Here is a 13,738-nt window from a genome sequence, read left to right on the forward strand (position 1 = left end):
ACAAGCAGCAGGAATAATGAGTGGTGTCACTCCACTTTTCATTTTGATGGAAAGTCATTACGGGAGTCAACGCCAGCCACAAAGAGCCATGAATCAACTGCTCTGCTATGAAATTAAAATCGAATTGCTGGCCACCCCCAGCCCCTACTCTTCCTGGGAAACTGGGATGGGTGGGTGGCTTGGAAGAGGGGTGCTATCCTAGGGAGGGTTCCACCCAATCCTAGAGCAGGCAGTTATGGGCAGGAAGTGGACAGGCAGCTAGCGAAGGTGACAACTCCTGTCTCCACCTTGTTTATCAGACCCTTCCTCCCCAAACCACATTTCCCCTCTGCCTAGAAAGTAAGCTGTGATTAAGAGGAAAGTACAGCTTTGCTGGCTCCGACAAGGCTGCGACCTGACTGCTTCCCCTGGGCTGCTGGCTGGAGTGGGGCACCCTGGGCCTGGTTCTAGCAAAAAAAAAAAGGGGGGGGGGACCCTGCTACCCTCACCATCTCAGAGTCCCTTGCTGAACTCTTTGTAGGTAACTAGTGGAGAACTCTTCACCACCAAAAACAAGGAGGAAAACCCTAGTCTGAGTGCCACAGTGACGGCTGATGGCTGGTGGCCATCTGGCTCAGAACGCATGAAAACAGGTGCCCAGCCTCAAGTGCAGGCCCGGGTAAGCGGTGGAAGTGACTGTCAGGCAGAGGCAGGAGTCTTTTCTTTCCTCTTTTATTAAGCCCAACCTGACAACTAGAAGAAGCTGTGGCTGCAGGCTGACAGGCCACATTTCAGAAAGCAGAGTGAGGGCTTCCGTCCCACGGCTCTTTGTCCGCCAGCCAGTCTGGTTTCTTGCTGGGAAGGCCCAGTAACCACAGCCTTGGCTATCCCACCTCTACCTGGAGGCTGGGAAGTTGGGCAGGAGAGACCACAGAGGAAGAGTGTCACAGAGAGGTTCCAATAAGGTTCACAGGACGCCCGTTGTACCTTTTGGAGATGTCAGCTTCAATCTGAGAGACAGAGACACCACATGAGCAGGCAGCAGACAGCCCTGCGCAGGGGCTCGGCTTGCTGCAGGCTCCCCAGCCTGGCCTACCAGCTTCTGCAGCTCCCTGGACTTCTCCAGCAGCAGGTCCAGCTTCGGCTCCAGAGCTGCCTGCTCCTGCAGCGCCTCCTGCTGCTTCTGCACCATCAGCTCTTTCTTCAAAGCCAGCAGCTGTGAATGTTTCAGCTTTTGCTGGAGGAACTCGGTCACACGGTCCACATACCTGTGCATGGCGCCCAGGTGAATGGTGAGGCTGTCCTCCATTCAACCACTGGGTTGAGTGAGGCTTGGGAAACCAATTCCCCAACTGGCCTCATCCTCATGTCCATAAGTCCTATAAACCACCCCAGATTCTCATCCAACGTGGGAAACAGATTCCACTTGCACACACTGAACCACCCATCTTGTCCCGAAGAAAAGCCCTATCATAGGAGGCAGAGATGAGATCTAAAGGGTCAGGGAAGACTAGCAGGAATACAAGGGGACAGCTGTGCTCAAGACGGCAGAGCCCAGCGTTAGGGAAGCCAAACCTTGGTGAGGCCAGAATCATAAATAAGTGTTGCATTCGAAGACTGGTGAGCCGACCAATCAGATCCTGCAGTGTGGACACCAAGCTAACCATCTTCTCTTTGGTCTGGCCCTGAAGGATGGCAGGAGCCAGCTGGAACTGGCTCACAGACAGGATGTCAGCCTCTTCACTCATCTCCACTGCTCTCTGGGACAAGAAGATCTCAAGCTGAGGAGGGAAGGGGAGCTGGTTAAAACCAGAAAAAGAACTCAGAAGCTGAGCCTCCCATTACTCCAGGGCCTGGGTGAGGTGGGCTACACCCTCTGAACACTTTCATGGCTACAGACTCCACAACTGCACTGTGAGAACAAGTGGCAACCTCCATTACTGCTGAGGTCCCCATTCGTGTCTCACACCTACGAAGCTCTGCATCTCCAGAGCCTGTAATCACATAACTAGGGTTCAAAGGACAAGTATTTATTCATGGGAGGAATGAGATTTAGGGAGTGGGAATTCATGTTTGAGAAGTCCTATATTAAGAAAAGGCTAGCGGGGCGTGGTGGCGCATGCCTTTAACCCCAGCATTCGGGAGGCAGAGGTAGGAGGATCGCCATGAGTTCAAGGCCACACTGAGACTACATAGTGAATTCTTGGTCAGACTGAGCTAGAATGAGATGCTACTTTGGAGAAAAAGAAGAGTGAATTAATCCTACTCTGTATAAAAATGGTATCTTTTGTCTTTCTCTCCCCTTGTGGCTAAAAGGAGTCTTTTCAGGTGGAAAGACGAAGGAACTAAACAAGGCTAGAACTTAGTTTTCAGGATGCTCTCCTCAACCACAGGCCGCTCAACAGGTAATAAATCCCAGAAATTAACAAAGACAGGGGCCCATTTTTACAATCCCACAGGGAAGGTCTAGGAAACCCAAGAATGGGTTACTGATCCTTAACTACAAGGCTATTTAAACACCCATGAGATCACCTGGCTCAACTGTTCAAAACCTCCAACAGCTCCTACATTCAGTCAAAGTTCAGACTTTAATTTCTGAGCTCCCTACCCCAGCGCTCTCTGCTTAGCCATACTGACTCTTTACCATCCGTCAAATGTGCGCGATGGGCTCCTGGCCCCTTCAGGCCTCTGCAGTTGTTCCTTCTGCCTGGGAAGCGCTTTCGCTGGACATTTGAATCACTGCACATCACATCGACTACAGCCGGGACTTACTGTCCTCTCAGTGAAACCTGCCTGACCCTACCCCCCCATAAAGCCACAAACCTTCCCGATAGCACCCCACCTCCTGCTAGCTTTTGGTCCACGTGTGGTGTTTAGTACTGTCAAACACACTATCTACACACCTTGTTTCTTGTCTGCCTTTCCTGCTAGAATAAAAGCCGATGAGCTCAAAGCCTCTGTCTTGTTCACTGTACAATCTCTAGTGCTTCATACTGGACATGCATGATAATACATTGCATGAATCGAGGAGGCAATCTCATTTGTGAGGCTCCTACTGTAGGACATGGAAAGCAGTCAGTGTCCCTTAACAGCAACAAGAAGGGTCACGCCAGGGGTCAGAAGCGATGTCTCTTATATCACTGCCCACACCTTCCAGAAGACAGTACCTCCATGAGCTCATCAATGAACTGATTCCGGGTCTCAGGGTATTCAAGAAGGGTCAGTGCATCCGGGCCCCTAGCAACACCTTCTGGAGCTGCCAGAGAGAGATAGAGATGTGAGGAAGGGCCTGAGGACTCAGGAGGGAAGGACCCTGAAGTTTCAGATTCCCTGGGGATTGCTATGGACAGACTGACTGACTCAATGCACAGAAGTTACCTCCTGGTCCAACCCAAAGGAGGAAGGTTACCCTTTCCAGAACACCTCACTCCCACTCAGGTCTGGCCTGCCAGCTCCCAACAGAAGTGCTGGTGGCAGCAGGAGGTAAAGTGTCATCCTGCACTGCCCTCTAGTGGCTCAAGTAGCTGGCGCACCATCAGTCTCTAAAAGGCTGAGCTTCAATATTTAATTTAACCAGCTTCTCCTCTCTGTCTCCCTCTCTTCATATCCTCAACAAGAGCTCTTTTTGCTTTTCTTTTTTCTGTGTAGTCCAGGCTGGTCTGGAATTCACTTGTCGTGTAGCACAGGATGAGTACCTCCTTCCTGCACTAGGACTTTTTTTGTAGGACAGCAAGGGATGGAGCACTTACCCTGGGTTCCTGCCTCCAGCACTGTGATCTGAAGAGCAGCAGCGTCGTCTCCCCAGTCGATCCCATCACTCCCAGAGTCCTGGGTGGGAAGCAAAGAACCTAGCAATGACTGCACGCCCCGGAGTATGGACTACGGTCCTTGTGTAAGGGACGAAGACGGCAGTGTGGTCTGTGACGATGCCACCCGTGTCCTCTCTGTAAGGTCACTGCTTGCCTGTACTCACACACTTTGCTCCAAACCCCAACAGAAAAGAAGTCTAAAGCCTGACACATCACTTTTGCAGCTCTGCCTCCTTTGGGAGCCATGAACTTGGAGTGATGCCTTCACAGCCACAGACACGTTATACGGCTGGAGCAGGAGCAGGGGAAGTCCTCAGAGAGGCAGACTAGAGGGAGGGCGTCCTGACCTTTGACTCTGGTTCCAGGGAGATGCCCCAGTCGATTCCAGTGGTTTCAGCAGAGATGCCGGAGTCAGAAACTGCTTCCACCCCAAAGTCACCCCAGTCAATCTAGAAGGCAAAAACAGTGTTAGCTCAAATGGACAAGGACTTATCTTCCCACAGGCCTCAGCTGCATCTGTGGGGAGCACACATTAAATACAAAGGTCGCTAAGCCCACACAAGCAAGGCCATCTTCTCAGAGCCGATTCACTGAAGGGCTCCCTGTGCAATGTGAATGAGCCGTCTGAGCCCTTCACTACCTAGTCTGTACTCTGGTCTCAAGACAAGAAAAAAATATTTTGGGTCCTCCTATTTGTCTTGTTTCCAAAAATTCCCCTTTCCTCCCTCTGGGTCTTTTTGCAATTAGGTCAGGGTTTGCTTTGCTTGTGTGCTCGTTTTTCAAGGGAGAGACTCGATCTAGCCCAGGCTGACCTGGAATTCACTATGTAATCTTAGGGTGGCCTCGAACTCCTGGTGATCCTACGCCTGCCTCCCGAGTGCTGGGATTAAAGGCGTGCGCCGGCACACTGGGCTTGCAAGGCTTGGGCGTGGGTTTTGTGTAGGTGGTGCAAGCAGCTCCCATTCAGCTCCGGGGACGCCTGTCATACCTCGTCTTCATCCACCTGCTCAGGTGGCTCCTCAAGTTGCGGCCGCTCCACCACGGAGGGTTCTGTCCCTGTCCTCCACTCACACACTGTCGAGTTCCCCCGCTTCTGCACGTACCGCAGCATGGGCAACACCTGCTCTGTGGAGCTTCAACAGAGCACTGAACTGAGCCTCCCGCTGACCACCTGGGAAACCCACACCGGCTCTGGCTTGCACCACATGGCCACGTGGACATAGTTCCTACCGGCCCAAGTGTGTAAACTCAGTTCACATGTCACATGAGGATAATACGTGTAGAGAACAGACTGGAAAACTACCCCTGCTTAGGAAAAACTGAGGTCCTCCTTACCTGCCACACACGAACTCCACGCAGGCCTGGTACAGGTCGATGGCTTCCCCCAGTGACTGTGCCCCCGCCCCGATCTCAGCCAGCTGACTCGGCAGGTCCTTCACCAGGGCCAGCAGTTCTCTTCGGACGTTGTCTCCCTGGAGTGGAGAGGGGAGGGGATAGGTAAAGTGGAATCCAACCAATCATAGAAAGCACCCCAAGACTGCAGGTAGGCAAGACACTGATGCACGAGGGAGTTCAGCTAGGAAGGAAGGAGAGGGAGGGAGGGAGGGAAGGGAACTGAGAAGGAAGTCCGCCAGAAGCAGAGGAGTTGGACCCAGGAAGATGGGATGGCCAGGCCCAGGCGCCCACTGGCTCACCGTGATGCCATACTGCTTGCATGAATGATAGAACTGCTCCAGCATCTCGGCTGACGCGGCCTGGCCCTCCTCCTCCTTACGACTATATTCTTGCTGCAGCTGCTGACACTTGGCGATCTGCTTCTTCAGGGAAGGGATCTCGTAACTGACATTCCGGACCAGGAGACTAGAGAGTTCCACTGAGGAGGGCCCAGGAAATTTACCCCAGATACCCATAACCTAAGGCAAATCCCCCAGGATGTCCACAATGTCCCCTAGTGTGGTGGTGAAGTGTGGGCAGGCTTCCCAGCCTCTCCTCTCCCCATCTATGGAATCTGAGGTAAGGTACTTAGCATCTCTACTCCAACTCTCAGCAGTAAGACAGGGATGTGTGTGGACCACACAGAACCATAGAAGACACAGCATGGGGCTGGGGAGATGGCTTAGCAATTAAGGTGCTTGCCTGAGAAGCCTAAGGACCCATGTTCAACTCTTCAGGTCCCACATAAGCCAAATGCACAAGGTCACACATGCACACAAGGTGGCGCACGCATCTGAAGTTCCATTGCAGTGGCTGCAGGACCTGGCATGCCAATTCTCTCTCTCTCTCTCATTTAAAAAAAAAAAATTAGGAGCCAGGCATGGTGATTCACGCCTTTAATCCCAGCATGTGGGAGACAGAGGTAGGAGGATCACCATGATTTTGAGGCCACCCTGAAACTACATAGTGAATTTCAGGTCAGCCTGGGCTAGAGTGAAACCCTACTTTGAAAAAAAAAAAAAAGCCAAGCACGACTCCTCAAGCTCAGGAGATGTTGCCTATGATGATCATACTGCTCAGATACATAACCCAAACAACAGTCAGCCCTTGAGTTGTCTGCTCTCAGGCTCCCAACACAGGCCCCAGGATGACCTATATATCCTCTGCCCACTGTAGAGCTAGAGCACAGACAGGCTAGGGCAGAAGAGGGCACCTTGCCAAGGGAGGCAGAGCAGTCAAGCACCTGCTCAGTCTGGCACACGATGCCTTACACCTGTCCCTCCTCCTCCTCCCCAGCACTCTGCAGAACTATTTTCCACATCTAAGATCAGGCAACATCTGAACTGCATTCTAGCATCTTCCCACACAGACCACACCTCCTATACAGTAGGTGTCTTGGGACTCCAGGAGTGGGAGACAGGTGTGGTGGTGCATGCCTTTAATCCTAGCACTAGGGAGACAAAGGCAGGAGGACTGCCATGAGTTCTGAGGCCAGCCTGGGACTACAGTGAGTTCCAGGTCAGCCTGGGCTAGAGTGAGACCCTGCCTCAGAGGGGAATGGGGAAAACCTCCAGGAATAGGCTTCCCCATGGATGCCAGGGCCACTTTACCTAAATAGGTGTTGTCCTTCTCATACAGGGTTACGATCTCCTGCCAATCCTGGTAGGAAAAAGGAAGTCCGCTAGAGACGCACTCTGCGGTCCATCCCCGGAAGAGGGAGGCTGTCCCAGGTTTCCCACCACACCAGGCTCGTCCAGTTCCCAATGCTGGCTGGACCACCCACTTGATTTAAGACTGTGGTGCCAGGGGAAGGATACACTCTGGCATAAACTATAAGGACAGGGAGAGGACAGTTCAAGAAATATTCTATGCAGGAATCTCTATGGAGTCCTCAGAGAGACCAAAAAGAGGCTGTGGACTGGATGTCCCTAACTACACATTACCAGTCCCCAGACACACTTGCCTTCATCCGCTGTGAAGAGTACCGACCAAAAATATTTTTTGTGGAGGCCTCAGTGCCTTTGAGAAGGTCCACGATTCTTAAGCAATGGAAGTAGTGAATGTCTAGAAAGCAAGAAAGAGTGGGGACTTTGAGACTCAAAACGCCCTTCCTCTCTCCTGGCCATTGCAGGGAGCTGCCTCACGCATTAGCCACATCCAGTACCTGGAACATGTGGCTCTCCCCACCGCTGTTCCATGGTGGGAGATGCCAACATCTTTACCCCCAGCAAAACTCGCTCTGGGGTCAGCCCTGATGGCTAAACAAGGGAGTGAGTGTCTTGGTGCACACGAACTTCCTGAGGAAAGGGGACTACAGTGATATGACCCCAAAGCACTCACAAGATCCAGAGAGCAGCTGGGCAATCTCTTCATTCTCTGGCATGTCCTGGATGGCAGCATTGATCTTCTCCCGGATCGATAGCACCAGACTCTGCCATTTTAGGCTGCAGTGCCTTCTGTCTACCAGCCAGTCTGCAAGAGAATCGCCCAGGCAAGGTGCTTGTCCACACCTCCAGACCCACTGCTAATCCAAGTGTAACATACTAGGTATTGGCTAAAAGTTGCCTTTGTATTAGTTAAGGTATTTGGGGGGGATGGGAGCGCTCATGGGATGACGAAAAGAAAGACAGGCCCAGAGAGATGCTGGGGCTAAACAGACTCTGGCGCCCTGACTTTATCCCCAGTATGAGTTTTACAGAGGCAACTGCCTCAACACAGGGATAAAGAACAACTTTAAATTGGTCCTGACATGAAAGTGCCACTTTTGACCATTCTAAATTCTCCATAATATTTTGCTTTTGTGGGTAATTATATCTTACTTGTTGACAGAGGATGCGGCTCAACTTCCCTTTCCTCAGGGCTGGGATTAACCACGACAATGGAAAACACAAGGTGGTTATGCCAAGTACCGGATGAACTAACAAAGGCAAAGCCCCTAAATACCAACAGCGCCCCAAGGACGGGGTAACTCTGGTCACTAGTCTGTTCTTTACAGTGAAGTGCCCCCCTGTGCATATGACCTCCCAGTGCAAGTGACCTCGGAGAGATGGGTTCGGTTCTGACAGCTCATTTCCCCAGCAGAGAATTTAGCTAGGGTTTAAGGTTAGGGGGACTTGGGGCCTAATTATCACCTTTCTTTTTCTCTCTCTTTTACAAGGCAGTGTCTCACTCTAGCCCAGGCTGACCTAGAACGCCCTCTGTAGCCCCAGGCTGGCATCATGGTGTTCCTAAAGGCGTGCACCACCACACCCAGCTGATCAAGTCCTTTTTTGGGTCTTCTGTTTTGCTTTGTTTTTTGAGGTAGGGTTTCACTCTAGTGCAGGCTGACCTGGAATTCACTATGTAGTCTCAGGCTGGCCTTGAACTCATGGCGATCCTTCTACTTGTGCCTCCCAAGTGCTGGAATTAAAGGTGTGCGCCAGCCCAACTCAAGTCTCTTTCTACCTCTCTGAACAACAGTTTCCCAACATGAAAAATGAGATGAGTAGAATGCTAAACACTGTGCCTGGTGCATGGCAAATAAACCTTAGTGATTTTCATTTTTATAACGTCAAGTATATAACATGGTAGTTGGTAGGTATAAAGCAAACCCTCCAGGAACCACTGTTTCACTGGCTCTTTCCATGACCTGAGGGCCAACACGGGCACACAGGGGCTGACAAGCAGGGACAAGCTCCAGGGGAAGTAAAGAAGCCCCGTCAATGGCTGCCAAAGGACTGAATGGCCCATTAGAGTGACAAATTTACAGCAATGGCCCTTGCTGACAAATATGCCCATCAGTCGAATACAGCTGGTACCGATATGGTATCAGAAATTCTTCCTCTTGAGCCAGGCGTGGTGGCGCATGCCTTTAATCACAGCACTCGGGAGGCAGAGGTAGGAGGATCACATGAGTTCGAGGCCACCCTGAGACTATATAGTCAATGAATTCTAGGTCAGCCTGAGCTACACTAAGACCCTAACTCAAAAAAACAAAAAAAGCACTCGTGAGGCAGAGGTAGGAGGATTGCCATGAGTTCAAGGCCACCCTGAGATGACAGAGTTAATTTCAGGTCAGCCTGGACCAGAGTGAGACCCTACTTCGAAAAACTAAAAAAAAAAAAAAAAAAGAAAGAAAGAAAAGAAAAAGAAAGAGAAAATCTCCCTCTGGGCTGAAGAGATGGCTCAGTAGTTAAGGCACTTGCCTGCAAAACCCTAAGGACCCAAGTTTGATCCCCCAGAACTCACCTAAGTCACATGTACAGTGTAATGCATGAATCTGAAGTTTGTTTGCAAAGGCTAGTGGCCCTGGCGTGCCCATTCTCTCTCTCATAAAAAAAAAAAAAAAAAAAAAAAAAATCCTCCCTCTGCTGTTGTCCTCTAAAATTATCAGATACAAAAGCACATAGATTTCACAAAACTAAAAGCAAAGGCTGAGATCATCAAACACCATCTTAAGGACAAGATTATTGGACTCTATGTTTTTAGGAACTAACAAGATTATTGGACTCTATGTTTTTAGGAACTATATTTTATAAACTTTTTCAAAATAAGGTAAATACCTATACAGAACTTGACATTTTGCACAGAGTATATCAAATATATTTTGAGGAAAAAAAAAAAGTACAGCATGAGTTCTGGTAGAATAAAAAGATAAAATTATTGTATCTTACAAAAGAACCCCTTATTTCAGAAGTGGAAGTATTTTTGAGAGAAGTAGCTGAGTATACTGACTTAGGGAAATGCTTGCTTTAGGTTAAAATTGAATTTAACATAGAGTTGAGAGTTGAGTACAGTATACCTCTCAGCAGTTTAATGTTTGAATTATGTCACTAATGTGGACAACAGCAGAATACTAAAAGGAAAAAAAGTGGTCATTTTAAGCAGTTTCATAATGTTAACAAAAATATTTCAAAGTAGAAAATTGACATTGCTGCCTTTAAGAATATGCCATGAATGTACGAAATTGAAATTGTAGCGTATCACATTGTATAGAAAAGGCAGTTCAGAGGTAGAATTGCGACAGATGTTGTGTCTTAACTGTTGTTTCTTTGCCACACGTGTTGTTTTTGAAAGTTTGAACAGCAAGTTTAAAATAAAACGCTCTATGACTGAAAAAAAAAAAAAAAAAGATTATTGGACTCTAATGAATTCAGTGAACATTTAAAGTACCAGAAGAGGGTTGGGGAGATGGCTCAGTGGTTGGAGGTGCTTTGCTTGCAAAGCCTCAAGGCATGGGATCAATTCCCTAGTAACCACATCAAGTCAGATGCACAAAGGGGTGCATGTGTTTAGAGTTTGTTTGCAGTGGCAAGACGCTCTGGTGCACCCATACCTTTCCCTCTGCCTCTCTAATAAAAAATTAATTAAAAATAATAAAGTTAAGCCAGGTGTGGTGGCACATGCCTTTGATCCCACCACTCAGGAGGCAGGGGTAGGAAGATCATCATGAGTTCGAGGCCACCCTGAGACTACATAGTGAATTCCAGGTCAGTCTGGTCTAGAGTGAAATCCTACCCCCAAAAAAAAAATCAATTTAATAATAATAATAATAAAGTGGGGCTGGAGAGATGCAACAGCAGTTAAAGCACATGCCTGCAAAGCCCAACAAGCCAGGTTCAATTCCCCAGTACCCATGTAAAGCCAGATGTACCAAGTGGCGCATGGATCTGGAGTTCATTTGCAGCAGCTAGAGGCCCTGGCGTGACCCCTTTCTCTCTTTTTCTCCTCTTTCAAATAAATAAAATAAATTAAATTAAACTGGGTATGGTGATGCATGCCTTTAGTCCCAGTACTTGGGAAGCAGTGGTAAGAGGATCACCATGAATTCAAGGCCACCCTGAGACTACATAATGAATTCCAGGTCAGCCTGGGCTAGAGTGAGACCAACCTTAAAAAAAAAAAAAAGGCCAGGTATGGTGGCACACTCCTTTAATCCCAGCACTCAGGAGGCAAAGGTAGCAGGACTGCTGTAAGTTCAAGACCAGCCTGAGACTACACAGTGAATTCTAGGTAAGCCTGGGCTAGAGTGAGACCCTATGTCAAAAAAACCCAAATAACGGGCATGGTGGCACATGCCTTTAATCCCAGCACTCAGGAGGTAGAGGTAGGAGGATCGCTGTGAGTTTGAGGCCACCCTGAGACTCCACAGTGAATTCCAGGTCAGCCTGGGCTAGAGTGAGACCTTACCTTGAAAAACCAAAAAAGAAAAGAAACCAATTTGGGAGGCAGAGGTAGGAGGATCATCATGAGTTTGAGGCCACCCTGAGGCTACATAATGAATTCCAGGTCAGCCTGGGCTGGAGTGAGACCCTACCCTGAAAAACAAAACAACAACAACAAAAAAAAACCCAATAAAATATAAAATAATGAGGGCTGGAGAGATGGCTTTGCAGTTAAGGCGCTTGCTTGCAAAGTCAAAGGACCCAGGTTCGATTCCCTAGGACCCACATAAGCTAGATGCACATGGTGGCACATGCATCTGGAGTTTGTAGCAGCTGAGGGCCCTGGCATGCCAATTCTCTCTCTCTGCCTCTCTCTCAAATAAATAAATTAACTAAATAATAAATGCCAGAAAATGTGCACATCCCTAGAAGTAACACAATGAACAGGCTGTTCCCTGGCTCTGAATGGGGGTTGTATAAACCAGAAATAGCTTGGCCAAAAAAAAAAAAAAAAAAAAGTCTGTATTTCAGGGCTGTGGAGATGCTAATTGGGTAGAGCACTTGCTATGGAAGATAAGGCTCTGGGCTCAATCCCCAGCACACACATAAAAAGCCAGCCATGACAGCACACGCCTGTAACTCCAGAGGGAGGTGGACACAGCAGTCACTGGGGCTCAGTGATCAGCCAATTTAGCTGAAAAACCGTGAGCTGCAGCTTCACGGGCAACTCTGAAACAGCAGTAAGAGGACACCTGAAGTCCTTTTCTGGCCTCTGCGTATGTGTACATGCGCCATATGCATCTGCACAGACAGCAAAAGGGGGTGGGGGGAAGAGTCTGCCATTTTCTTCCTGGCCAGCCTGGTACTATGTAGCTCAGGCTTGTTAAGAACTCTAGGCAATGCTGCTCTGGCTCCCAAAAGTGCTGGGATTACATATATGAACCATCACACCTGGCTTAAAAGGTTTGCATTTCTAAGACTTTGAGTACTCTTCCCCCTAAAATCAAAGGGAGAAGAAAACTCTGAAAGGGGAGAATCTTTTTCTTCAAATAACTAAAAAAGCATTAACACTGAGCCAGACAAGTTCCAATTCTAATCTGACATTTAGTAACTAATCATCTTTTGTTTGTTTATGAGAGGGAGATTGAGAGAGAGAAAGTTGGCACACCAGGGCCTCCGGCCACTGCAACTGAACTCCAGACACGTGTCAACTTGTGCACATGTGTGACCTTGTGCACTGATGTCATCTCGTGCTCTGGCTTATGTGGGTTTGGAGGAGCCGAACTTGGGTCATTAGGTTTTGCAGGCAAGTGCCATATTAGCAGATAAGGCATTTGCCTTCCATGCCTAAGGACCCAGGTTTGATTCCCCGATACTCATGTAAGACATATTATGCACAAGGTGGAACATACATCTGGAATTTGCAGTGGCTAGAGACCCTGGAAGGCCCATTCTCTTTCTCTCTTTCAAATAAATATATAAAATATTTTTTAAATATTGTATTTCTTTGAGAAAGAGGCAGACAAAGAACAGGCACACCAGGGCCTCCAGCCACTGCAAAGGAACTCCACTTATGTGCCACCTTATGCATCTGGCTTTACGTGGGTCCTGGGGAACTGAACCACTGTCCTTAGGCTTTGCAGGCAAGCGCCTTAACTGCCGAGACACCTCTCCAACCCTTAACTAACCTTTTTTTTTGTTTTTGGTTTTTCGAGGTAGGGTCTCACTCTAGCTCAGGCTGACCTGGAATTCACTACATAGTCTCAGGGTGGCCTCGAACGCACAGTGATCCCAACTAGCCATTTATCCTGTGTCCACGAATATGATTTAACATCACGTTACAAATGTGAAAGTAGAAGGCGCAGGTGAATCAAAAACAAACTTTCCACAGGGCTCCTTCCAGCCGCTCTTAACGAAGCAGGACTGGCCCAGCGCTAAGGCCCTTCGGCTACAGGAGGCACAGAACAGACCACCGCACACGGTCGGCTGCGCAGGGGCGCCCCCTCCTACCGAGCAGCTTGCTGGTCTGGATGTCGATGGGCACGTGCTGATGGTCCTGGCGGGAAAACACCGCGGGGAAGGGGGCGTGAGCGCGGGGGGTCGACGCTCCGGCGCGCGCCCGCTCATCTCACGATCCCGGCTGCCACCCAGCAGGGCCAGGGCGACGGGCTGCGGCCCGGAGCGAAGCCGGGGAGGCAGGGGAGGGGTCCCAAGCCAGTCCCCAGGTACCCCAGCCCCAGTCCCCACACCTGCATCTTTTCTCCACTTCCGCTTCCGGCCGCACACGGCCGCACTCCACACCGATTCAATGTGGGTGTGGCCGAGCCTGGGTTCCGACCCAAACGGGCCTCCATAGGCCACGTCACCGCTTTT

General features: G+C 49.4%; 1 protein-coding gene across 3 annotated transcripts; it reads right to left on the reverse strand.

The window, feature by feature from the left end:
* Positions 1-695: 695 nt before the first annotated feature.
* Positions 696-13,738, reverse strand: Cdk5rap3 (CDK5 regulatory subunit associated protein 3). Of its 3 annotated transcripts, XM_004655514.3 has the most exons (14): positions 13,615-13,738; positions 13,376-13,421; positions 7,563-7,694; positions 7,186-7,286; positions 6,833-6,881; positions 5,483-5,661; positions 5,124-5,260; positions 4,777-4,921; positions 4,136-4,237; positions 3,729-3,807; positions 3,147-3,235; positions 1,555-1,760; positions 1,076-1,247; positions 696-989 (listed from the first exon to the last, which is right to left on the reverse strand). In XM_004655514.3, the coding sequence occupies exons 1-14, from the start codon at positions 13,717-13,719 to the stop codon at positions 924-926; spliced, it is 1,608 nt and encodes a 535-aa protein (XP_004655571.2). In that variant the 5' UTR covers positions 13,720-13,738; the 3' UTR covers positions 696-923. The 3 variants fall into 3 exon arrangements, with proteins under 3 accessions (XP_004655571.2, XP_045015411.1, XP_045015412.1); XM_045159476.1 differs by lacking the exon at positions 13,376-13,421 and having other exon boundaries at positions 13,615-13,715; XM_045159477.1 differs by lacking the exons at positions 13,376-13,421; positions 13,615-13,738 and adding an exon at positions 13,248-13,347.

Source organism: Jaculus jaculus, chromosome 9 (genome assembly GCF_020740685.1).
Source record: "Jaculus jaculus isolate mJacJac1 chromosome 9, mJacJac1.mat.Y.cur, whole genome shotgun sequence".
Taxonomy (NCBI): domain Eukaryota; kingdom Metazoa; phylum Chordata; class Mammalia; order Rodentia; family Dipodidae; genus Jaculus; species Jaculus jaculus.